The sequence below is a fragment of the Papilio machaon genome, chromosome 21, assembly GCF_912999745.1.
Source record: "Papilio machaon chromosome 21, ilPapMach1.1, whole genome shotgun sequence".
Lineage (NCBI taxonomy): Eukaryota > Metazoa > Arthropoda > Insecta > Lepidoptera > Papilionidae > Papilio > Papilio machaon.
Genome location: NC_060006.1, coordinates 6,255,182 through 6,279,522, shown reverse-complemented (window position 1 = coordinate 6,279,522; position 24,341 = coordinate 6,255,182). Strand labels below are relative to the sequence as shown.

The 24,341-nt window shown below is 35.3% G+C and overlaps 3 protein-coding genes across 3 annotated transcripts; 2 read left to right on the top strand and 1 right to left on the bottom strand.

Moving 5' to 3' along the window:
* Positions 1-3,454: 3,454 nt before the first annotated feature.
* Positions 3,455-10,105, bottom strand: LOC106713001 (vacuolar protein sorting-associated protein 45). The gene is made up of 9 exons (XM_045683139.1): positions 9,910-10,105; positions 7,992-8,190; positions 7,533-7,682; positions 6,603-6,862; positions 6,214-6,348; positions 5,593-5,733; positions 5,045-5,182; positions 4,350-4,607; positions 3,455-3,831 (listed from the first exon to the last, which is right to left on the bottom strand). Exons 1-9 carry the CDS (start codon positions 10,000-10,002, stop codon positions 3,493-3,495), a joined length of 1,713 nt encoding a protein of 570 aa, XP_045539095.1. The 5' UTR covers positions 10,003-10,105; the 3' UTR covers positions 3,455-3,492.
* Positions 10,106-11,805: 1,700 nt separating this feature from the next.
* Positions 11,806-14,563, top strand: LOC123722180. The gene is made up of 3 exons (XM_045683088.1): positions 11,806-12,429; positions 12,777-12,860; positions 13,819-14,563. Exons 1-3 carry the CDS (start codon positions 12,143-12,145, stop codon positions 14,561-14,563), a joined length of 1,116 nt encoding a protein of 371 aa, XP_045539044.1. The 5' UTR covers positions 11,806-12,142.
* A 4,629-nt stretch (positions 14,564-19,192) lies between these two features.
* On the top strand, positions 19,193-23,437 carry LOC106712989 (probable malate dehydrogenase, mitochondrial). The gene is made up of 6 exons (XM_014505686.2): positions 19,193-19,423; positions 19,545-19,755; positions 21,269-21,465; positions 22,286-22,525; positions 22,670-22,762; positions 23,200-23,437. The coding sequence occupies exons 1-6, from the start codon at positions 19,349-19,351 to the stop codon at positions 23,407-23,409; spliced, it is 1,026 nt and encodes a 341-aa protein (XP_014361172.2). The 5' UTR covers positions 19,193-19,348; the 3' UTR covers positions 23,410-23,437.
* The last annotated feature ends 904 nt before the right edge of the window (positions 23,438-24,341 follow it).

Sequence of the window (24,341 nt, the reverse complement as noted above, 5' to 3'; positions counted from 1 at the left end):
AACGTCTTTTTTTAAGATTTAAAAAAAAACAACTTGACAGTTGTTTCCCGCGGAAAACTGTCACGTTGGTTTTAAACCAAAAATGTCAAACAACCTCGTATGAGGTTATGAAATTGGTTATAATTGTAAAAATCAACCTTGTTTATTTATTTTTGTACCTGAAATATGTGGCACTTTAATTTTGCTTATGTATATAAGGACTGTTTGTGAAATGTACCATCTCGTGAACAGTGGACGACGCATTGCGCCTTCGGAAAACTGTAACAACTCTTATTTTAAACCTTTGTGATTCTTTTTTTTTCGAAGGTGCAGCTGTGTTGCGAAATATATATATAAAATGTATATATAAATTGCCTTATGGGAGAAGATTTGTGTGTTACCAACAAGGCCGATCGTTACATTGTTGGTACTTTGTCGGATGGACGGAAGAACATGAGAAAAATACACCTAGAGCCTATTAATGTACATTAAATATAAGAAATGTACACTGAGCGTTGTTTAAGTAAGCATTAAATGACTCGGAGTGCACTTATAATCCGACAAGGTATCAACGGTGAAATAATCGAGTGGAGTTATTGTAAAGACTGAAAGGTAATAAGGTTTTGAAGAGATTGTTTTTATAAGGTATGTTTTCGCTTGTGATGCCACGACAAGAGAAACATCCGACTTGTCTGAGCGAGGCTTTTTATGAGCGCCAAAGAGGGGGGAGGGGGGAGGGGCGCGGTAACAACTGGGTAGTGTCAAATGACACCGCATGGCACCCTGCGGACGCGTACACCTGCGTCGATAAATATTTTTCAATAAAAAGCATAAAAAAACGTGTTTTAAACACAACAGTTTGGTAGTTTTATTTATCCTCCTATGATGTCTGCTATTGTCCTAGAACAGTGTTTCTCAAAGTGGGCGATAACGCCCCTTTGGAAGCGTTTGAAACCTAGGAGGAGGCGATAAAGGGCCCAAAAAATGTGGGGCAGTGAAATTAATTAAGGTTGTGGTTTTTAAGTTTTAGGGCTGAATAAAAATTAGGGGGCTCTGAAATATAATTGATTTTCAAAGGGCGGTGAAAGAAATAAGTTTGACAATCACTGTCCTAGAAGTATAGACCGACAGTTATTTGACCCGGTGGGCATAAACAAACCTTTTGATGGCATATAGTTTTGGTAAAAATGTGCGTATGACATTTATGCACAAAACACCTCATGGATATCAAATAAAAAGGCTTCGCGAATACACTATGAAAAACTCAGATGAAGAATTATATAGATATGGCACGCGCGTTCACCCGTAAGGGACAGATAGAGAGTACTATAGACTATACCTATATATAAGTAAAAGGATTGGGGTTACCAGTTATTTGTTTTGTCCCGAAAATGAATAATTACGATATAATTTAATATAGACCAATTTATATATTCCCAATTAAATTGTTATTAATAAACGTAATAAATATAAAAACAATGCGTAATTTTTGTTTATGTGACTAAGATTACGTAAACAGATTTTTTTTAGTAATACTTAGTCAGGTCATAAATTCTGTCACATGTTTAATATAAAATAATTGAAACAAGTTTATTCATTATGTGACCATTTATTTACCAAAATGAACTTAACAAAACATAGATTCTTATGACACTAAAGTTTATTCAAAATGACATCCGTGATTTTGAATACAGGCCTTCAATCTGCTCGGCCAGTTGTCTATCACAGCACGAACGAGGTCAATGTCAATATCGGCGGCTGCCTTAATCAAGGATGTCTTGAGTGACTCCAAAAAAAGAATTTCCCGATATTTTTTTCCCGCGTACCGCTTCAACAAAGCGCGGCATCTCTTCAGTCTTAGGTCCATTAGACGAGCATTCAAACGATGTCCTATTTTTCTTCGATATGCACGAAGCCCTAAGTCTTCATAAAAAGCTACAAAAAACATACCAATATTATAGTCATATAATTTTAAATTACTCTGTATATCATTACAGTGAACACTACATGTAAAACTACTTAATATTAAACTATTTTGATTGTAATTTCTAAGAAACAAAATTTACATGGGACAAATTAAAAAGCATACTCTTTAAAATCAACGGGATAAGAAAGTATCAAATATTTAAAAACACAGCATATACCAGAATTAAAAACTCCTTTTGAAATCTGTTGAAAATGGTATAAAAAATGTGAATTGTTTCATTTATATACATTATACATACTATAATTTATTTCCCCTAAATTCAGGGTAATTTTTACAACAAGATGGTGGTATTATTTTTACGGGTAATAACCAACCAATTTGAAAAGAAGTTTAATATGGCCGCTTGTTTCCCAGATCTACAGTATATTATTTGACACAAATGACATCTGCGTTTGGGCGCATAATGTTCGAAAAATACTATTTTATTTTAGCTGATTTTACCCGTATTTTAACATATTAGTTATTACAAAGACTGTAAAGAACAACTAGTTTGTATTTTCTTCCTTATTTTGTATGAATACATGTGAATAAGTGCGTAGTTTCAGTACTTACGAGTGAAAGGTTATGTTTTTCTCTTTTCGCTCACTACGGCTTTTACAACCGACGATACAGCAGTATACCATGTTTTATAAACTTTACCTTACTAAAACTGTAATATCAAAATATTTTTGCACAATTACAGCCACTAAGTACTCACAATTTTCGAAAAATAGCACGAATGTCAAACTTTGTCAGGGACAACCTAGGTTGTTTGTAGGGGACAACCTTTGTTCCAAACAAAGCCCAAACCCTGGTACGCAGAAAGGGACGGAAGATAGTTATCCCTGTCTTTGTTACGTCACAGGAATTGTGTATAACTGTATCTCTCTCACTCACGGTATTATTATTACCGTGTCATAGACTTGATGAAAAATCCTAGATGGCCGCCATTACAAAATATGTCATCTGTCATTTTGTGACGGCAAACATTTTGTATTTTTCATAGTGAACTATGATAAAAATCCAATTAAAAAGAAAAACTTTAAAATGATGAACTCTTTTATATTTAAGATAAACAGTACATATATAACAAAATATTACAAGATGAAAAAAAAGTAATTGACAGTGAACAAAATCTATTTCTTTATAAATTCACTTTCCATTTAAATAAAAAACTAGCTTGTTTATGGTTATATATTTAATTTATGACCAATACTATATTATATTTTCAACTATTACGTAGTTACTATTACAGAAATACAAAAAAAACTTATATGAAGTTACATAAATTAAATATTTGAAACAGTTCTCTGCTTATCCTAAAAAAACGACGTCATCTTAAATAATCTATATTAAAAACTAAAAAAAAATCACAGTAAACAAATTCCATACAACACTTATAGTTGGTTTCGGAGAACGAAATCACTATAAAAAATCTTAACCCAATCATTGTTTGAAAAAAAAAATTCATCTCAGAAACTAACGATTAGATACAAAAAATAAATACATTTTATACAACTGTATAAAGAAATCCATACAAAATAAAATTATACATTTCTAATGTGTCTCGTGTGTGTCCGGTGAACACCTTGCATTGCTGACTTTATCTCATCCATGAACGAAGTAGAATTATGTATAGTAGTGCCTCCTAACACTACCTTGACACCCGGATTCGCTTGATTTATCTGATGTACGCAGAGAGACTCCTCATATGTTACACCTCCTACTATAAAAACGATTATATCTTGTGGCCTCCGTCCGTTGATCTCATCTCCACCTAATGTAGGGTAAAGATTTTCACGTAGTTTTCCTTTGATAAGGTCTTCTATTGTATCTTTTAGAAGTGGTGTATGTTGAGTGTAAATATTTTCAACACCGTTTAAACCCTGGAAAGAGATCGCCAGTTAAAATTTAACTGTTTCAAATTAATAAGCATGAAATTTTAAGCTTTAACTAGTTATGTTCTTTAATTCTTTCAATCGAGGTTTCTGTACTAGTTGTCGCACGCGACTCCTTCCGTGAGCAGTTATAAAATCTCATCTATTCTCCATACAATATATGTTAGGGATAAAAAATAGATGATAGCCAATTTTAAGACCTACTGAATCTAGTCTTATATATAAAATTCTCGTGTCACGGGGTTCGAACTTGAACTCCTGCGAAACGGCTTGCCCGATTCTCATGAAATTTTGTGAGCATATTCAGTAGGTCTGAGAATCGGACAACATCTATTTTTCATAACACCCCCCCCCATTTAGTTTTTTTAACTGCGCGCGGACGGAGTCGCGGGTAAAAGCTAGTATATATATAAAATTTCATAAAAATCAGTCAATCCGTTTCAGAGGAATAAGGTAACAAAGATGACACAAAGTTAGTAGTATGTTATTTTAAAATGAGTACACACTTTAAACAATCTCTTCGTAATGTTGACAGCATCCTGAAGTCCGAAGAGATCAGTCTTACGTGCGTGTGCTCCCCCCCACTCCAGCGCGAGTACAGGTGCGCGTACACACACGTCGTCAGCGCCGCGCGTGCGCAGCGCGTCCAGCAGCGCCGGCAGCGCGTTGTTCGCGTGCTTCTCGTATCTCAGCGCGTACAATGCTACCAGCTTCGCCGCGTCCCACACGCGAACTGATTCTTTACTTATCAAAGCTTTCACACGCTGAAAAATTTCAGTTTTTTCACTCATTTCAACTGTTAAAATACACAGTAGGAACATTTTAACAGTAGTAGATCTCAGTATCGTTCAGTGAAATACCACGACCTCACAGAAGACAGACGTCAAGAGGAAGTAATTCTGCTTATAATCTGATGAGTGTGTTGCCGGAAGACTAATTTTAGTCCTCTTTCCCTTCCCACCCTTTTGTTATAAGGAAAGAATGAAAAGGGGAGGTGGATTTGGCGGAAAAGGGGACCCATAAGAAGGAGAAATGTCCTCTTTCTGTACGTCCCCTTCTACGGCAATTGAGGGTAGGCAACGCATTTGCTATTGAGAAAGTCAATGGGCAGCCGCCGCTTCGCCATTTCGGCGAATTCATGTGGCCGCTTGCTTGTTCACATTAAGCGAGAGATAATTTAGGAGGTAGTGAGGAAGTTCACCGGCAGATGCTTTGCGTGGTCACTCTGACACGCGATCTCCTGCTCCAGCTCGGAGACCTCCAGCAGATGATGTCTTCCGACCAGCGCTGACAGCTCCCCCACCACTGTCACGTGCTTCGTCACAGTGCCAGACATTTTCTGAACACAATATACTATCTTACTTCTTACTAATATTATAAATAATATTACTAATATTTGGATGGATGGATGGAGGTATCTCCAAGGACTTTCAGAAACTTTGGAACAGATACAGAACTTAGTCTAGAAGAACATATAGGCTACTAATTTTTTTTTTTAAAATTCCGTGCAAACGGAGTCACGGGCGATAGCTAGTAAAGAAATAAATATTTAACAGAAAATTACAAACACAAATAGGAAGCTAAATTATAATAAAAAAACATCGTAATTACGATCAAATTTTTTTTATGAAATAATCAGAAAAAAAAATTGAAAATTCTAATTTCTGCTATTTTCAATTTTTTAATGCATGAAATCGAAATTATTTTTTTTGCATTTAAATTTTTATTTTTCTCTTTAGATGAACTCACCTTGAATAAAGGATAAGTTTCAACAAAGTTCTTCATATCGGAGATGCTCTCGACCTTCTGATGACTTTTGGCCTTGCGCTGAAACTCTTCCATCAGAGATTTGATAGTTTGTCCGATCTCGCCAAAGTTCGAGTACAGATTCTGTACATTGCATTTATAACAAGAAATTATTACAAATAAAAATTTCATTAAAAACAAAATCAGGATGAGCAACACACTGTCCGTTAAACGTAGAACGAATTTCTAAAATTGAATTTGTTTTCATAACATCTTACTAATATTATAAATGCGAATGTTTAGATTGACACAGAAATAGAACATAGTCTGGAAGAACACATAGGCTACATTTTTTTTTTAAATTCCTCGCGGACGGAGTAGCGGGCCACAGCTAGTATTGTTATAAAATTAATTATAATAAAATGGTAGTACATACTAAATTGAAATATTTTTTGTGGTTTTTAATAACAAAATATATTTGCTTAGTAGAGCTGCAATGTAAAAAATATTATATTATTAATAATAGTTAATTTGTGCTGTCCACCAAAAAAAAAAACTAAATTGGCCCATTAATTAAAAATGTTGCTCACCCCTGGTTTAGTTAGGTACATTACATATTTTCACCTTTGCATAAAATTCATCCTGTTCCGAGGAGAGTACTACTTCCTTAAAGTCTTTGTGTACATCGGGCACATGTGCCAGACTGACACGGTTGTTGTTGATGCCCAGCAGCTCGTGCACCATTGCCTGGTACGTCCACTGCAAACATCATACACTATGTACATATTACATAGTTTGTTAACTATGAATGGTATGTATGAACTCACTGGAAGTTTAATATCGTATGTATGGATAAGTGAGAGTGGTTTCAAATTAACCAGAGTTCCTCGCTGTTAGAGGAAGACTTAGCTTAGACATAAATCACAACGGAATGAACAACTTATTAATATGCTACGAAAAACATCACCCTCCTACCGTTCAAACAAAAACACATTCAAGAGTACAATACTTACCTGATTAAGCAATGGTGTAACAGGATCATCTCTCCTATCAATAATAAGTAATATCGGAGTTGGCACGTCACCATTGAACGGTATAGAATTGTCAATGAGCACTGTCTCTCGGCGCAGCAGGTCGCGAACGCGCTCCGCAAGCCGCGCACAGGGCTCCGAGGACGCCTCGTAGCGTACCACCGCCCGTTTCTTCAGCGACATCACTAACGCTAACAGACCCTGAGATACCCGCTGCAAGTGGTTCTGATTCCATGAACGACCTGAGGAAACGGAAACAAAGATCATCATCTCTGTGTCCTTATTCCACTCTGAGGTGGCAACAGGTTTTCATCGTCCAGGCCTTTAATTCAATTGTTACTTCCTCTTCCTTTTCATATCTCAATCCTTCCATCTTTTCCATGATAAAAATTTTCCTCATCAGTGCCAATAACTAAGTACCAATGAGTACAGCACTAGCACAGTTTAAGACCTTTATATTTGTGATCGTTAAGTTTAAGGTAAGTGAAAGGTTTAATGATTATTACACAGCTAAAGATATGCCCGAAATATACGATCTTGAATCATCTTTGCTTCTATATATTCAACTAAGACTACAGTTTGATCAAGTGATTGAAATCGAATTTACAAATCTGTTTCAAGGATCCTAATTACAACTGCTAAAAACCTAATTTTAGTCCTCTTTCCCTTCACATCCTTTTCTTATAAGGAAAGGATGGAAAGGGGAAGTAGATTTGATGCATAGGAAGGGGAAATATCTTCTTTCTGTGCGTCCACTTCTCCGTTTATTAAAGGTAGGCAACACATCTGCATTTGCAGATGTCTATGAGCAATGGTCACCTCGCTATTTCAGCGAATTCAAGTGGATATTTGCTTGTTTGCCATCTTTTGATATTTTAAAAAACAGTTAACTAATAACAATTGAATTTGTACCATGCAAACATCCAACAATGTTGAAGGAGAAGAGATGTCTATCCACAGCTAAATAGTCAGCAAACACCTCCTGAACCTCACGCACTGCCTCCTGCTCATCACACTCTGCCAGCGTCTTGATGTCAGCCTTTGATATCACATTGCTGAAATCTTTATACTATATGGTTAATTTTTAAATGAACTGTAATACTCCAGCATTTGTACAAATACACTTATCTCTATTTTTTTGACATAAAATGGGGATGAGGATAAAAAAGTATTTATCTTGCCAAAGAAAACTCATAACATATATAACAGATATATTCTTGGGCAGTGATTTTGTCTCTGCGATATAATATTGAAAGTTGTTTTGAGATATAAATATTTCCTAGTTGCATGTATTTATTATTTATTTCTATTTATTTGGTACTTATTAATTATATTTAATACAATATGATTAGATTTGTTATCATCACTTACAAATGAAATAAACTCCATATTTAGGACATCGAAGTTCTCTTGACAACAAAGCAATGTTTTCAGAAGTTGGACGTAGAAATACAATGCATTTCATGTGCTTCAGATTGTCAAATTTGCTCGGGTTGTCTATCCTTTCAAATAGATACACCTCTTTTTGTAATATTTCTGTTTGACTGTACACCATGCTCACAATACTTGTCTGAAAGAAAATTTATGAGGGTATTACTTTTGACAAACAGAAAAAATCGTTAAACAAACAATTCAATTGTTATGGAGACAATGAAAGCACTAATTATATATAATAATAATAATAATAATAATAATAATAATAAACTTCTTTATTGTCATCATAAGGAATACATACAATATTTATGGCATTAATAACAACACAAGAATATGACAACAATGGGCTGCAGGCTCAGCGTAGACCGCAAGGCATAACCTTGTGGAGCTGGTTTTCAGCCTGTGCCGGTGGGCCATGCGCCCGTTCAGAGGTGCCCATCTGCTGGTTTACAACATAAGGAATTTAGTAATACAAACAAAAAAAATACATCCTAATATAGAGAATTAAAAAAAAAAATTGGTTACTTTAAAATAAAAAAGAGCACATTAGCTTTATATTCAAAAAATAGATTAATTATAAGTTTAATTATAAGTTTATTTGTCTACACAATAATTTTTGCTTAACTTTTTTTTTAAAAATCTGTACTGATACAGGACCGCGCAAGGGTGGGGGCAAGTCGTTCCATATTTTTGTGGAAGCAAACTTGAAACTTCCTCTGTAGCTTGTACTCCTATGTTTGGGAATTTTAAGAAAATTCTCCATTCTTCTACGTGTTTTTCTGTCAGTTCTGTCTTGGAACCAGTCAAATTTTGTATATAAATATGATGGCTTTTTAGATTTTATAACTTTATGTATACAACAAGCTAAGTGTAATTCCCTTCTCGCTGCCATGTTTAAGATTTCGCGCGCGTTTATGTACGGAGTAATATGCGAACGTTTTGGTATATTATAACAAAATCTGATACATGCATTTTGCACGCGCTGAATGCTCCTTTTTGTCTTTTCTGTAATTCTAGGTCCATAAATAATGTCACAGTAATTGAAAAGGGAAAGTACTAGTGCTTCGGTAATTGTTTTTCTGATATCCTCGGTTAAATATTTACGGAGTTGGTATAGGTGTTTCAGTCTATAAAGAGCATTTTTTATCTTGCTGTTTACGTGTCCTTCAAAGCGTAAATCCCCGTCCATCAATAGCCCCAAATTTTTCGCGTATTCTACTCTATCAATTTCTTGACCCGATATCATGATTCTAGGAGACTGCCTGACAATAGCTTCACGTTGGTGTCTATTTCCGAAAACTATATATTTAGATTTGCAGGGATTTATCTTAAGAGAATTTCTCAAACTCCAATTAGATAAATTGTCTAGGTCCTGATTAATCTTTGCCTCCGCTTGTTTTAAATCCTCGGGGCGGCATGACAAGTATAACTGCGTGTCGTCTGCATATAAATGATACTTACAGTGTGCGATCGATGTTGTGATATCAGCTGTATAAAGACTAAAGATAATTGGGCTTATTATGGAGCCTTGGGATCTGACATTTACACCTTCAACATTCTCGATTTCAACAAATTGCTTACGACCGGAGAGAAAAGACCTGAACCATTGGCAAGCTTTGTTAGATATACCGTAATAGCTTAATTTCTTAATTAGAAGCTCTATATTTATAGTATCAAACATATATAGATATAGATAAAATATAAATTAAAAGACAATACTTCATACTATGTAAAGTGGGTGTTTACTGGAATGTCAGAAAAAAGCATTTAGAAAGAAGCATTTTCGATGTTTATAATAAAAAAATTCTTGGCCGGTGTCTTGAATTCTTAAAAAAAAAATTGAATAATAACTTACAGTCTCCTTATCCATAAGAATAACTTTCATGCCTGGACCGCTCTCTTCAGTCATTTTTGTGATATACATCTTTAGTGCCTTTATAACATTCATGGTTTAATATTTATGATTATTGTATTTAGCAGAATAAATACACTTTTTTTTCTAATTCAATCAATATTTTCGAAATCTTATTTGTTTTGACATTTGACGTAAAATATGAGTCCGTATATTGTACGACCCGATAATGCACGGCCCAATAATTCATGTACAAACAAACCTTTGTTTGTACATGAATTATTGGGCCGTACATTATCAGGTCGTGCGTTATCGTGGCTGTGCATTATCCAGACCGTACTGATATTGTACAGCCACGATAATGTACGGCCTGATAATTGGCGACCACTGGTCACGGAATATTAGGCCGTGCATTACTTGTACACGAATTATTTGGCTGTACTTTAACGGTACGGGGGTGATAATGCACGGCCCGATAATTCATGACCACTTCCCTGATTGGTCAGCTCACCTGGTCTCTTATTGGTCAACAGATTATTCTGTCATTTATGGTTTGTGCTTCGTTTAGATTGGGATGAAGAAAAGAAATTTTGTTGCCACTATAACAAAAAATGTAACACAAATTATAACAAATACTTAAAAAATAATAAATTTGATTTAACGCAGTTTGATAGAATTTGGTTAGGAATTACACACTGTAAATTACTTAAATAATGTTTATTATTAAACTAATAAATTGATTGAACAACAACGTAAAATAATAAAATTAAAATTCTATCTCGTGCACATATTTTCTCTACTGTTTTAAAAATATCTTCCTTATAGAATCAACCTAACAGTGCAACAACCTCAATTTAAGACTGCACTAAATTTCTAAAGCAAGAATACCAATCTTTTAACATACATATCGATGTAATAAATAAACGGCACACCAAATATATTGATTTTATTTCATTAAAAATTACAGTGACAATGTCAACGTAACAATTTCTACATATAAAAATTATGAAAAATGCAAAGGTTGAAATAACACCACATCACCACCTCTAGGATCGCCGAAGAGAAGTAGCTTCATCGTTTCACACAACTTTATTACCTCCTGCAGGTTCTGAATTTTCCCGAGAAGAGTGCTCCGTCTACTGTTCTACGAGGATGTTTAAAAAATCTTTCATGCGGAATAGCATTAATAATGGTGCATAATAATGATCTGATGGAACTGCTGGTAAAAGATCCTCCCAATGACCTACGTCACGATTCCACAGACGAACCAAACACACAAGGATTCGACACTTCTTTAGACGACAGTTTCTAATATATGGTGAGCTTAATGTAGAGAAATAACCACTGAACTCCAGTTGAAAGACATCTGAGAGTTTGAGAAAATTGTACGACCTTATCGGTCTCCACGTCGAGGGAGGACGTTGATGTTACTGGCGAGAGACGTGAGACAATGAATGACAATGACAAAAGAAAGGAAGAAAATCATATTGAAAAAATTAAATAAAATTACTATGACGACTTGGTTGTTTATTTTGATTATTGTTAAAAGGAACATGTTGTAAAAGTTTAAAATAAAGTTTTCGTTTGCATTATCGAAGATTGTAGTGTGCCCAAGCAGTCCGGCTTTGAGTGAAGACGATGCTTTATCGCGGCAACAGCAACTCGAATTTTTCGCCGTATTTAGCATTAGAATTTTAGTACACATCTTATGTAAATACCGTCAGGGGAAATGCAGCAAAGGAATTAATCGACGAGTAAACTAAACAATCGGCAGTGTATATGCGCCAATAGCAGCTATGCACATGAAGAAGTCTCGATAGTTTAATGTTTATATGGTTTAAAGTCAAAAGTTAAGCACAATTCAATTTTTTGGTCGACCGATAGTAAGTAGCTGTAGTGTGCTTACTTCAATACATGCTTATTCACATTATGTGCCGATTAGACTATTGTGCGAATAAGTCTCTTGTCTGCGGAGGCTTTTAGATTCACTTAACAATAATCAAATATTTCTTTTTTGTTCTGATGGAATTTTTAAAAACTTTATACTGTTTGTGTGGCAACACTATTTTCAAACCCAACCGCCAATCTAACCGCGGTCTGTCATTTCGTTTCTAAAGTACTTGGCTGGATTATCCACACTCGTGCTTTTTAACGATTTTATTACTCAAAACTGCGATTTCGACACACTACGTTTTTTATATTCACCTAAATACTATAGACTTTGGATTTTTTAGTAATGGCTGAGCAGCAAGCTGTCCCCGATCCCCGTCACCCCGAGGCTCCCAGGCCACCTGGACTTCCTCTTGTAGTGGACGATTTCAATGAAATCGTTCCCTACAAAGGGAACTCGAGGTGGTTTTCTCGGGATAATCACTTTTATGTGGTCAGTCGCTCGAGGGGGGCCTCGACAACCATGAGGTGCGCCAGCGACCGGTGTCCAGCGCACTGGATACTGCGGAATGGGATAGCTGGACCGACGATTGGGCAGCATAATCATTCCCCTACTCCCTGGGTGCTTAATCGGTGAGATAAAAAAATACCTACTTTGTTTTTATTAGTGTATGACCTTTAGGCTGAGTTGCAGGCTTGTTTTATTGTTCATAAAAAATACTGTAATTAATATTGTAAAAAGCCAACTACAACTAAAAGTCACTTGTTTTGTTGTAAATTTCATGCTTATGTGCAAAGTTTGTATATGCACTTTTGCTTGACAGTATATGTAATAAAATATTTTGGATATTTTGTTCTGAGACAGCCCTGCCCATGTTATATTTTTTGGTCCTTTTGTGTGGCAATGGATTTTGACGGTTTAAATGTAATTACTCAAGGTTATTAAAGTTCAGATATTAAATAACCCTCTCTTTTTTCAGCAATACAATGTTCCAGGAACTAAAGAGGAGGGCTTCAGAGGAGAGTATTCCTCTGAATGCCATATATGAGGAAGAAGCTGCCAGGTAAGTGATAACTATTTCTTAAGAATTGTGTTGTTTACACCACCTTATTTATGGACCCTTTATTTGGACATTCAATTAGTTCAGAATACCAAAGTGATGTGTGTATATTTTTTCTTTTGATTGATGATTTACTATGAAAAACTATGATAGCATTAGTAACTAGCAGGTAAGGTGATGCAAATATTAAATATAAATCTTCAGTGCAATCTATATACACTGGTGGTTGTGTAAATAGAAACACTACCAATGGTTGTTGAGATTATGTAAGTTACTTCAGTGCAGTCATTTGTGTTTTGAAATAATACAGTAAATATTATGTAAAAAGTGTCCTTTGTTATTTAGGAGTAACATAGGATAATAGAAGTCAATCAAGTCTGCTCAGGAATGTAACTATGAGCAAACACACTTTTAAAGAGAAGATCAAAGATCAAATCTTGTGTTTAGCCAAAAACTAGGAATACTTGGTGGTATAACACCTGTACCTGATAACAGTTTGAGCGATTTGATACTTTTCTTGACACATTATGTTTTTCTATTATTCACATTATTATATATTATTTACATAGTTAACAGTTTATTATATTAATTATATAATTTTGATTTGATACATCCCTATATGCATATTCGATGATTAATCAAATTACCAATACTTAATAACTTCATTTTTCGTTTTTTGTTTATTCTCCATAAGGCGAGGGCTGAAAATCGGCGTTGTCGTTCCGGGCAAGCTATTCGCCGAGCCCAGGCCTTTTAGTGTTATCACTTTCCAACTAATTTGTACCTTGTTTATTTTATGTATCTACATGTGTGTGTAACCTATATAAACATTTTTTATTATTATTATTAAGTCAAAGAATATTCAAACAGTTCAGTAGTTTATTCAATGCAAAAAAAAATTAGCACGATGATATGTTTTGTAATATAGTTTGAAATAAATATTTTGGAATGTTTTTTACAGATATCCGGACGCTGCATCTCACCTGCTCTACGAGAGTGTGCTGCCGTCGATGCGGAAGTGGAGGAGAAACTCACAGCCGGCTCAGCCACGCACCTTGGAGGAATATGCGGTGGCCTTATCAGGCCACCGTTTGTTAAGTCCTGCTCTTTTCGCCACTGTGTCGGTGGCGGAAGGAAAAGCTGTCATATTAGTTATGCGCGGTTTCGAACGTTGCATCGCTGACAGTGAAGTGCTAGTCATCGATGGAACGTTCCTGACTGTCCCAGCTGGATTGTCGATTTGCCAAATTTTAACAGTACACAGTATAATTGCTGGACACAATTTTCATCCTGTTGTAGTCCTGATGCAGAACCGCCGCCGTCCTCTGTATGAGGCAGTTTTCCGTAGAATTTGGCAAGCGGCTGGCAATCCAAGACCACAACAAATTATAACAGATTATGAGCAGGCCTTACGGTCTGCTCTTGCTTCCGTTACAGGAATTGCAACCCAAGGCTGCATGTTTCATTACGTGCAAGCTTTGGTGAGGCAGGCACGGCAGCTCGGGTTGCAGGCGCAGCAGCGCCAGAGCGCGGCGCACCGGCTTGTGTCGCTGTACAGCGCGCTGGCGCTCCTGCCGGCGCCGCAGGTGGCGGCCGGCCTAGCAGAGTTGTCGCACATCGCACAGCAGGAAAGGCTTCCTTACAATGAAGACTTTCATAATTACTTTGTTGCGCAGTGGATGGCACGCGTGAGTAATACTCCATAGTAAATAAGATAATAATTTGGTGTAATTTAACTTGTTTCACGGGACTTAACTAGATAGTAATAGTATAGGTGTTTTTCACATTAAATAATTAAATAAATTTACATAAAATCTTCTTAAAAAAACATTACATTGCAAAAAACTTGCAAAATATGTCATAAATTAATGAATTTTGAAATTAATATAAAACATTATATATAAACAAAAATCTATTTTTATCCTTTTATCCATTGAATAAATCATTACATTGATGAATAATAATTGATATACAGTAATTTGTTTATGCAGGTGGGCCTAGAAGGGTTCAGCATTCATGGTACTGCTCATCGCACATCAAACGTCGCAGAAAGTTTCCATGCTTCTCTGCGACGGGCTCTCGGAGCCTCTCCGAATGTTTGGAGGTTTACAGGTGTGTACAAAATATATGTACATGAATAGAGTAATCATAGTAATTAATATGTAGGAATCATTAGTTGTCTCTGATGTATGTAGATAGTAGATTTGAGTAGTCTAAAATACATTTTTAATATAGGTGAATAGTCGTGACTTAAGAGATTTTGAGAACATCTCCATCTGGTAGGCATATCAAGTCGGAAAATTATATAGGTTCATTTAAATCATAAAGCTGCTGGTAGAGGGCATATTACAACTTTACTACAACTAATTGTTAGCGTTATAGTGGTAAACCCCACTATAACGCTAACACTTTATATATATCATGTGTAAATTTGTAATTATTATGTAATAGTTATTGGTTACCACATAGTATTTTAGTCTTAGATAGTATGATTTGCGTAGTTATTTTAGTATTCTAGTGTCCTGTCAGTAAGAGTTATGCTGCTATCTTCGGCTTTAGGAAACGTCGTAAGAAAATTAAAAGAGGTAAGATAAAAACTATAAAAACTATGTTTATATGACCATCTTCCCAATATAAAAATAATTGTTATTATTTATCAGCAGAAATAAAAAAGAAAACAAAGACACATTTATGTGCAATTTTATAAGATGTTGCGAAAATATCCCCAAATGAATAGAGTATTGTGTTTATTTTATTTAATATGACATATTGTTTGGTTTAGATGTGCTGACACAGAAGTTCGCCGTAAGCGCGTCTCGCCTGGAGGCGTACCGCCGCGGGGAGCCTCTCGCGCGCCGCAACCGGGAGCGCCTTTATATCAGGACAACTGTTTTGAGAAATAACACGAGGGCACTCGAGCAAGGAGTTATCTCCATTCGAGAGTTCCTCGTGCAAACGAGCAGATTGTTGGACGTAGGCGTTGAGGCTGTTGTAGATAACGTCCCAGAATTCGCTCAAGAAGTTGTCATTGCAGACAACATTGAGCAGGTAGCACCGGAGGTGGTCCAGGCTCCTATTCTGGAACCCGCCGATGTCCTGCCCGCGTCTCCCCCCCGCCACGATAATGATCGCGAACCTCAACCCCTTCGTTGCAACATCTGTGCGACTAACCCACTCGAAGTGGTGTTGATCCCATGCGGTCACACGCAATGCCAACCTTGTCTGGACCGTTTGTTTGAATTAAATTATGATGTAATTTGCCCAGTCTGTCGCTCTGACGTTCAATCTTCGAATCGAATTTTTTTGTAGTTTTTTATACAATTTTTTGGTCGTCAACCACCGCGTTAATTGACAAGTTTGGCTGTAGCTTTTGTGCATGCTGTAGTTTTTTATTTTACTAATAGATATTCTAGTATCTACATTAATTTGATTTTCATTTTCTATTGCAGGTGGCGGTAATGCTAGCGAAGATTTTGCTTTTTCTCACTTTCATAGCCTTGAGCTGGCGGGTACGGGGGGACCCGCCAGCTCCCACTAAGGGCCGGGATGAAGGTGCACTATAGTTCCGATGTGCCTTTCCTAAGGTAGTTGATCCAGCTTCATAGTGGTGATACATCAGGGTATCTCCACTACCATGCGTAGGAGGAACTAGAGGTGGTTTAGTGGGTATGCTTCCCTTCCGGAAGAGACTCCCACATAACTAAGTGTTTCCCCCGAGGCACTAAGTATGTTTAAAACATTAACCTCTTAAAAAAAAAAAAAAAAAATTGTAATTAGTTTTTGACGTCAAAGTTAGTACAAGTACCGTAGTTATCGGTACTTGTACTAACTTGTACAACTTTCCCTATAATAAATATTCAAAATAAATAAAATCATATTCTATAACTGCATATGAATAAACTGTTAATGTAGTAAGGATATAATTGTTTTCATTATCACTATGTAAATTTTTCTTTGATATAGTTTTTTGTTATCATACATATGTTTTATATATTAACCTTTGATTTGTAAAGTTTTCTCTATTAGGTTGTATTGTATAAATCACAATACTTTATTAAATAATTTAAGATATGTGTTAATTTTTTACTTTGTTTCGCAAGATCTACATATGAAATCCCGTTCTGTAAAATGTTATTTATTGAATAAAGCAATAAAAGATTGAAAATAACCTCTCTTTTTATTACTCATTACGTTCCGGTGCGTTTCTTGGAGATCCCAGAACCTTCTTGTTTTGCACTCGAGTCTGGCCACCGAGGGGGTTTTAGTGGGTCGATCCCCACATGGCCCTGCCTGAGAAAAGCCTGCTTTTAGAAAGCTTAGTAACGACAAAATAACTGTTTCACAGAAAGCTGTTACTCTTGGCCATCCTGTTACAAAGTCCTCCCATCATATCATTTTATGCGATGGCTAGAGCCAACCGGTGAATTGATAATTTAGTAAATTGCTCTGTGGGGTTATTTGCTATAATGGGTATGGGGGCTTGAAAAAATTTTAGTATCTGAAAACGCATTTCAAATTATTTTTCCAAAAATTAAGGCAATTATACAATTGAACGTAACGCGTCCTACCACGAATGCTCACGCGTTTACAAATGTTAAAATTAATCCTTACCCATTGTATGAATATAAACTGGTTAATTTTTTTGGAGGCTAAAGTTATTGATGTTACAAAAAGCTTAGCTGAGTAGAGTTAGCCCATTTTAACACCTTTTTATATGACTCGTCTTAATGGGCTCTCATAGGAAGTGTGCATCCAACAAAAATTAGAAATTGAACTGGAATTTGTTGACAGTCAATTTTTGAATTAACTGTAGATGTGTTGAATTATGTTTCTACCAAAATGTCCCCAAGGAAATATAACCCACCCCTCTATATAACCAATAAATATAGTTATGAAAAACAGGTAATATTATTCACAATTATAGCGCCAAACGTCAGGAAAATTATTGTAAGCTTGTAGCAACAATTGAGCTTACAAATAGCAACTTAAGTTTGTTTATATAAATGATTTTGGTAAATTAACATCGCAAACAAAATAAAAAATATCTCCCGGGCCTTACTCTCTTCGGGCCTCATTAAAAATTTGATTAACTTCACTATTAAAATTCCATATTATCGCTGAATAAAATCATAAAAACTCGAGCATATCCAAAGTGAGAACTATACTTGAAGAAACATATTATTTTAGAAACATATTAAAAAGACAACGAAATACAAAAGACATAATCATATCATCAATTTAGAAAATAGGAAGTACTATGGATGTCATACTGTAAAATTTATTCATTCAAAAATACACCGTTATTGCTGCTAAATTAATAATACTAAATAAAATAAAATAGTATGCAAATATCATGTGGACATTTATTGTCCAGTAATTTTTAAAACCTATGGATGATGTACTAAATTGATTTAATTTATTTTTAATTTTCACCGTCGAAAAGGGCGCGAGATTTGAAATTTTTCGCAATACAAAAACATCAACTAAACTAGTAAAGTAGTCTAAACGAAGCATAATCATAGAGAATTAAACGCTCCTGATTGGCTGGTAGGATTCTGACAGCTGAGTGGCCGCCATGTTGGCTTCCAATTATCAGGCCGTACATTATTGGGCCGTGCATTATCAGTCCGTGCAAGATATTGTACGGCCAAATAATGTACGCCCTGATAATTCGTGTACACCTACTTTCTATGGGACACGAATTATCAGGGCGTACATTATTTGGCTGTACAATATCGGCCCGTGCCGATAATGCTCGCCCCAATAATGTACGACCTAATAATGCACGGCCTGATAATTCATGTACAAACAAACCATTGTTTGTACATGAATTATTGGGCCGTACATTATCAGGTCGTGCATTATCGTGGCTGTACATTATTGCCTCCCTAAAAGATGACAAATGACGTGTTTTGTTTGACATGTGTCAAAGACATAATTCTAACAACGCAGCTGATTGTGTAAAACAAAAGTGATCTAAAATGTTCTTGCAACACCACAATAAAATAACAAATCAATGGAAGTTAAATTCTTTTACGCTAAGCTAAATGAGTATTATAAACCAATAAATAATATGCTGGTAAAGTTATTGATGACAAAATGTGTCAAAGTCAAATAAACTCTCATTTCGAGGAGTGCTTATTTGCTTCTTTTGACTAAATGTTTGAAAATAATTGTTTAACATACTATTATAATTCACTAGATCCATTTTAAAAGGGAATTAATTGATTGTTTGAGATTTTTCCTCCCTTGGATTTGATTTGATTCATGATCGAATGGAATTAACGAGTACCCAAGGTTCTGCTAGCGTAAAAGTTTTCCGTTATAACATCAAGTGTAGCGCTTTGCTATACAACGTATGACGTCAATTATAATCACATCACTAGTTATCAACGAACGAAAGGTCGGACGGGTCAGGAGGAATCACATTTACGCGGCATATTCCATTTATTATATTAGTTCCAAAAATATAAAGAAAAAACACATATAAAATGTTTTCCCGTGCTCTCAAACCCGTTGCCAGTGTTGCAGTCCAGAATGGCGTCAAATTCTCCACCACATCACAGGTATAATTTTGATGATTGAAGCACATTTTGCGCACCAGCTCTTTATACCTAGCGTATTGTTATAGTCTGGATATAACAAGTAGAAATTACAAAATACGAAGATGTTTAATTATTCTTGCAGAAAAACTTTAAAGTGGTGGTGGCTGGTGCTGCCGGTGGTATCGGTCAGCCACTGGCTTTGCTGCTGAAGCAGAATCCTCTGGTGACAAGGCTGGCCTTATACGACATCGCGCCTGTGACCCCTGGAGTCGCCGTTGACCTTTCCCATATGGACACACCAGCCCAGGTCACCGGGCACAAGGGTCCAGAAGAACTAGCCGCAGCTGTTGAATGTAAGTAATACTTATATACCTGTTTATATAAATTTTCAGTACATAAAAGTATTACATAACGCTTATCAGTGTGCAAGGTTGATATGTCTAACCTAATTTTAGCTTGGGATCTTTGTCAAGGACATTCTGGTTATGAAATGTTTGATTTGTGAATGTCAAGTTTTCACACAATTTTCATTGCTTATTTAGTTTGTAATAATTAAAAATATAACTATATTTATTTTAATAGTTTATAATGAAGACATATTTTGTATAAATATATGTATTTATTTAAGAACATGTTATATATATCAAAATGTTTTATAGACAAAGTTTTAGGACTATTATTGCATTATTATAACTACATATGCTCTTTAGTAGGATACATTTAAAGACTCCTTTAAAACCTACCAAACTATGAAGTTACAATTATAAACAGGTTAACTATTTTAATGTTAAATATAAATCAATGTTTGAGGGATGGACTTTAATCTAACTACAGTAAGACTAAAGATAAAAATTCATATCTACTTGCTGATAAACTAATAAACATTTTGTATATTTTTTCTACACAAGGTTATATAATACGGTAGTTTTTTTTTAAAAACAATTTTTATTTTACTGCTACTATTATTTGTTTAACTAGTTAAGTAGCTATTACTTGCAACTTTATCTTTTTGAATTAAAAAAGTAGTCTATGTTACTCCTGTTAAAATTGATCTGAACATTTGAGATTACCTGGAATAAAATCGGTCTTATGGACAAACTGACAGACAAAAACTTTAAAAAAATTGTATTTTGTTATTGTGTATATGAAAAATATGTCATTTTTACGATGTTACATACAGAATCCGTTTTTTATTAACTAGTTATTTCGAATGATGAAAAAAATTGCAGATAAAATATTATATTTGCCAGTCCAGTAGGTTTGCAGCAATTTTCATTTAGTACAATGCTAAAAACATAATTCTGTAACTATATACCTGATTCCGATCAAACCATATAAACTAAAATTTCTGTTAGAATTTGAAAATTCCAAAATTTCCTATAATTAAAAAACACAAAAAGTAAATTAGCCCTTGTGTTCCTCCAGGCTATGTTCTACATGCCAAATTTCAGTGAGATCAATGCAGTCGTTCTGAAAACACCTTCTAACAAATATCCATCCATCAATCAATCCATCCATACATTTATAGTAAAGATATAACTTCATTTTATCTCACACTTTTAAAAAAGTAAAAAAGAAGTCAAATATGAATATGGTCTTCATGTACAGCATTTAGGGTCCTTCAAGAAGTGAGCATATATCTTTCTTAAAGGCCGGCAATGCATCTGCAGTTCTTTTAGTGTTGGGGATGTCTATGGGCGTCGATGATCACTTTGGTGTACCCACAGCTCGTTTGCCCCCTTCTCTAAAAAAAAATGTTAGGTGTTTCTGCTTCCTTCATTTAGGCTTTCAATCATAAATAGTAATACAGTTTTTTTTTGTTATATTAAAATACACTACTCTACATTTCTTAATTTATCTTACCAGGTGCTGACCTGGTAGTAATCCCCGCGGGTGTGCCCCGTAAGCCGGGTATGACCCGAGATGACTTGTTCAACACCAATGCATCCATTGTCCGTGACATAGCAGACTGCGTTGCCAAGAACGCACCCAAAGCTATTATGGCAATCATCACCAATCCTGTCAATTCGATGGTGCCCATCGCTTCGGAGGTACTCAAGAAGGTAAGATTTGTTTATTAGACAATGTATATTTCTACCTCATCATCATCTCCCTGGCCTTATCCCAGTCACATGGGGATGGCGCACAAGGTTATAAACGTTAAAGATTTGGCTTAATTTTTTATGGCCGGCCCCCTGCCTTTCGCCAACCCTACTTAGGAATAGGGTTGTATATTTCTTTCGTTTGACCCTAACTATGCGATAAGTTTGTGAATTTCTCATAGCAATATACATGCTGAATCATAGCTCTCATTTTACAATATTTAATAGCGGGAAGTGAATTTCTTTGATTAAAATGTGCAAAATTTCAACAAGATCCCTTGAGCTGTTCCGGAGATACCTTCAAAGAAACATCTATTTAAACATTCGCATTTATAATATTAGTAAGAATAATGTTTACAATTATGATGTGCAAATGACTAATAATGTATCATGTATCACTCAAACAATACAACAATGATCCATGTTGTTTGAATAACAAAGCATCAATATTGTTCAGACATATGAGTAAAGATAACAACTTGACTAAATGACAACAAGTTGGATTGCTTTATTGAGATTTATTTATTTTCCTTGACAATCTTATATATTTACAACTAGCTTTTACCCGCGACTTCGTCCGCGCGGAATAAAAAAAATGCACACAATGTAGAAAAGTTCCTATGTCCGTCTCCTAGTTCTAAGCTACCTCCCCATCAATTTTCAGTCAAATCGATTCAGCCGTTCTTGAGTTATAAATAGTGTAACTAACACGACTTTCTGACTATATATAGATAGATGATTTACACATTTTTGTATGTTAATTCTTACGAAACTTTTGCAGGCGGGAGTTTATGATCCTGCTAAAGTGCTGGGTGTGACCACCCTGGATGTTGTCCGTGCTGCTGCCTTCATTGGAGAGATCAATGGCGTGGACCCAACTACTGTCAAGATCCCCGTCATCGGAGGCCACTCGGGTGTCACCATCATCCCCGTGCTCAGCCAGAGCAGCCCCGCTGTTAAGTTGTCCGACCAGGGCAAGATCGAGGCACTAACAAAGAGGATCCAGGAGGCTGGAACTGAGGTAAATAGATAAGTTGGATATTTTTGAAAAATTTAAACACAGATTTTGTCCAAAAAACGCTGATATCTTCGATGTTGTTGTCTTGTATTTATTAAATATTAAAACAGAAGGAACAATGTATATTTATTGTTTGTTGTGTGTCAGGTGGTGAAGGCGAAGGCCGGCGGGGGCTCCGCCACTCTGTCGATGGCGTACGCCGGCGCTCGCCTCGCCTGCGCCGTGCTGCGGGGACTCAAGGTGAGTTTTCACTAAATATCAACACTGAATCATTTTAATTGCTGACCAACAAAATATATTTAAAAACGTTAAAATATTGTACATTTAAATTTATCATTTATTTAGTAATTAGTAAATCATAAACTCAATTCGAGAGAATCACAATAAAAGCTTCACTGCCTAAAGTAGTGTTTCTCAAAATGGGCGTTAACGGCCTTGGGGGTGTTTGAAACCTGGAGGGGGGCGTTAAGAGGTCCAGAAAAATTTGGAGGCATTGATGTGGGTTAGGGGGTCGATGTATGATGTTTTAGGGGTGTATAAAAAATGGGGAGCGCTGAAATTGAATTTCAAAGGGGGCGGTAAAAGAAATAAGTTTGACAATCACTGGTCTAGAGTACAAAATTTATATTTGTAACAATTTATACATTATTTTTTTTTTAAATAATAACATATTTCAGGGTGAATCAAACGTAGTTGAGTGCGCGTACGTGAAGTCAGATCTGACTGAAGCGAGTTACTTTGCCAATCCAGTACAGCTCGGTCGCAACGGAGTGGAGAAGAACCTGGGATTTGGACAGCTAAATGCTTACGAGAAGGAACTCCTCAAGGCTGCCATACCTGAACTCCTTAAGAACATCAAGACCGGTGAGAACTTCGTCAACAAGTAGAACAATAGACAAATAGAACCAGAGACAAGACATTGGAGAATTAAAATATCTAGGATTAGAATTATGTCTACTGAAAATAATTTTAAAATTTATTTTAAATAAGAAATTACCACAGTTCTTGAGTTTTTTTTTTATTTAAAATATATTTTAACAAAATTAATAGACATTATTCTATATCTTAATTTGGTTGCTGATGTTTTTACTTTATATGTTCTGGTTAATAAGAAAATAGTAGTAAATAAATGTTAACATTAGTGAAATCTATATTTAACTTAACTCACTATTTATTAAATGATTTCTTTTTATCTGAATTATGTCGAATGTTTAACGTAAATTGAATATTTGCATTTTGATTTGTCTTGAAGCTTGTAATGTCTGCGGAGGATGGAAGTTATGTAAATAAATTGATGGCTCCCGTTGTTATGTTGGTAATAAAATTACTACAACTTATTGTGTTTTATTGATTTACTAGCTTTTACCCGCGACACCGTCCGCGCGGAATTAAAAAATAGAGAACGGGGTAAAAATTATCCTATGTCCGTTTCCTGGTTCTAACCTACCTGCCCACCAATTTTCAGTCAAATCGATTCAGCCGTACTTGAGTTATAAATAGTGTAACTAACACGACTTTCTTTTATGTATATAGATATAAACTTGATATAACTTGAATTTTCATTGCCTAAATATATATTAAAACACAGTCTTCCTTTTGTTTGCTTGGGAAATAAAGCTATGTTTTCTTTTCATGTATTTCGAAGTGCACAGTTAGAAAATGAAAAATTTACTCACATAAAATATGGCTTTGTTGATTCCATTTTGTAAAGTTTGTAGTTTGATAAGAAAAAAATAAAACTTTTAACACAAGTATTGGGAATAAAATTTGCTAAATAATGAACGTATTCTACTGTAAATACGTAAATGAGATTGATTAT

What these genes read in the sequence shown, in the direction of transcription:
- LOC106713001 (XM_045683139.1), bottom strand. Translation starts at nt 10,002, where the DNA reads ATGAATGTTATAAAGGCACTAAAGATGTATATCACAAAAATGACTGAA. An exon ending in TTCTTATGGATAAGGAGACT is followed by an intron (nt 8,191 to 9,909) that starts GTAAGTTATTAT and finishes ATTTTCTTTCAG; the next exon opens with ACAAGTATTGTGAGCATGGT. An exon ending in ATATGGAGTTTATTTCATTT is followed by an intron (nt 7,683 to 7,991) that starts GTAAGTGATGAT and finishes TATAGTATAAAG; the next exon opens with ATTTCAGCAATGTGATATCA.
- LOC123722180 (XM_045683088.1), top strand. Translation starts at nt 12,143, where the DNA reads ATGGCTGAGCAGCAAGCTGTCCCCGATCCCCGTCACCCCGAGGCTCCC. An exon ending in ACTCCCTGGGTGCTTAATCG is followed by an intron (nt 12,430 to 12,776) that starts GTGAGATAAAAA and finishes CTCTTTTTTCAG; the next exon opens with CAATACAATGTTCCAGGAAC. An exon ending in TATGAGGAAGAAGCTGCCAG is followed by an intron (nt 12,861 to 13,818) that starts GTAAGTGATAAC and finishes TGTTTTTTACAG; the next exon opens with ATATCCGGACGCTGCATCTC.
- LOC106712989 (XM_014505686.2), top strand. Translation starts at nt 19,349, where the DNA reads ATGTTTTCCCGTGCTCTCAAACCCGTTGCCAGTGTTGCAGTCCAGAAT. An exon ending in AATTCTCCACCACATCACAG is followed by an intron (nt 19,424 to 19,544) that starts GTATAATTTTGA and finishes TTATTCTTGCAG; the next exon opens with AAAAACTTTAAAGTGGTGGT. An exon ending in CTTCGGAGGTACTCAAGAAG is followed by an intron (nt 21,466 to 22,285) that starts GTAAGATTTGTT and finishes AAACTTTTGCAG; the next exon opens with GCGGGAGTTTATGATCCTGC.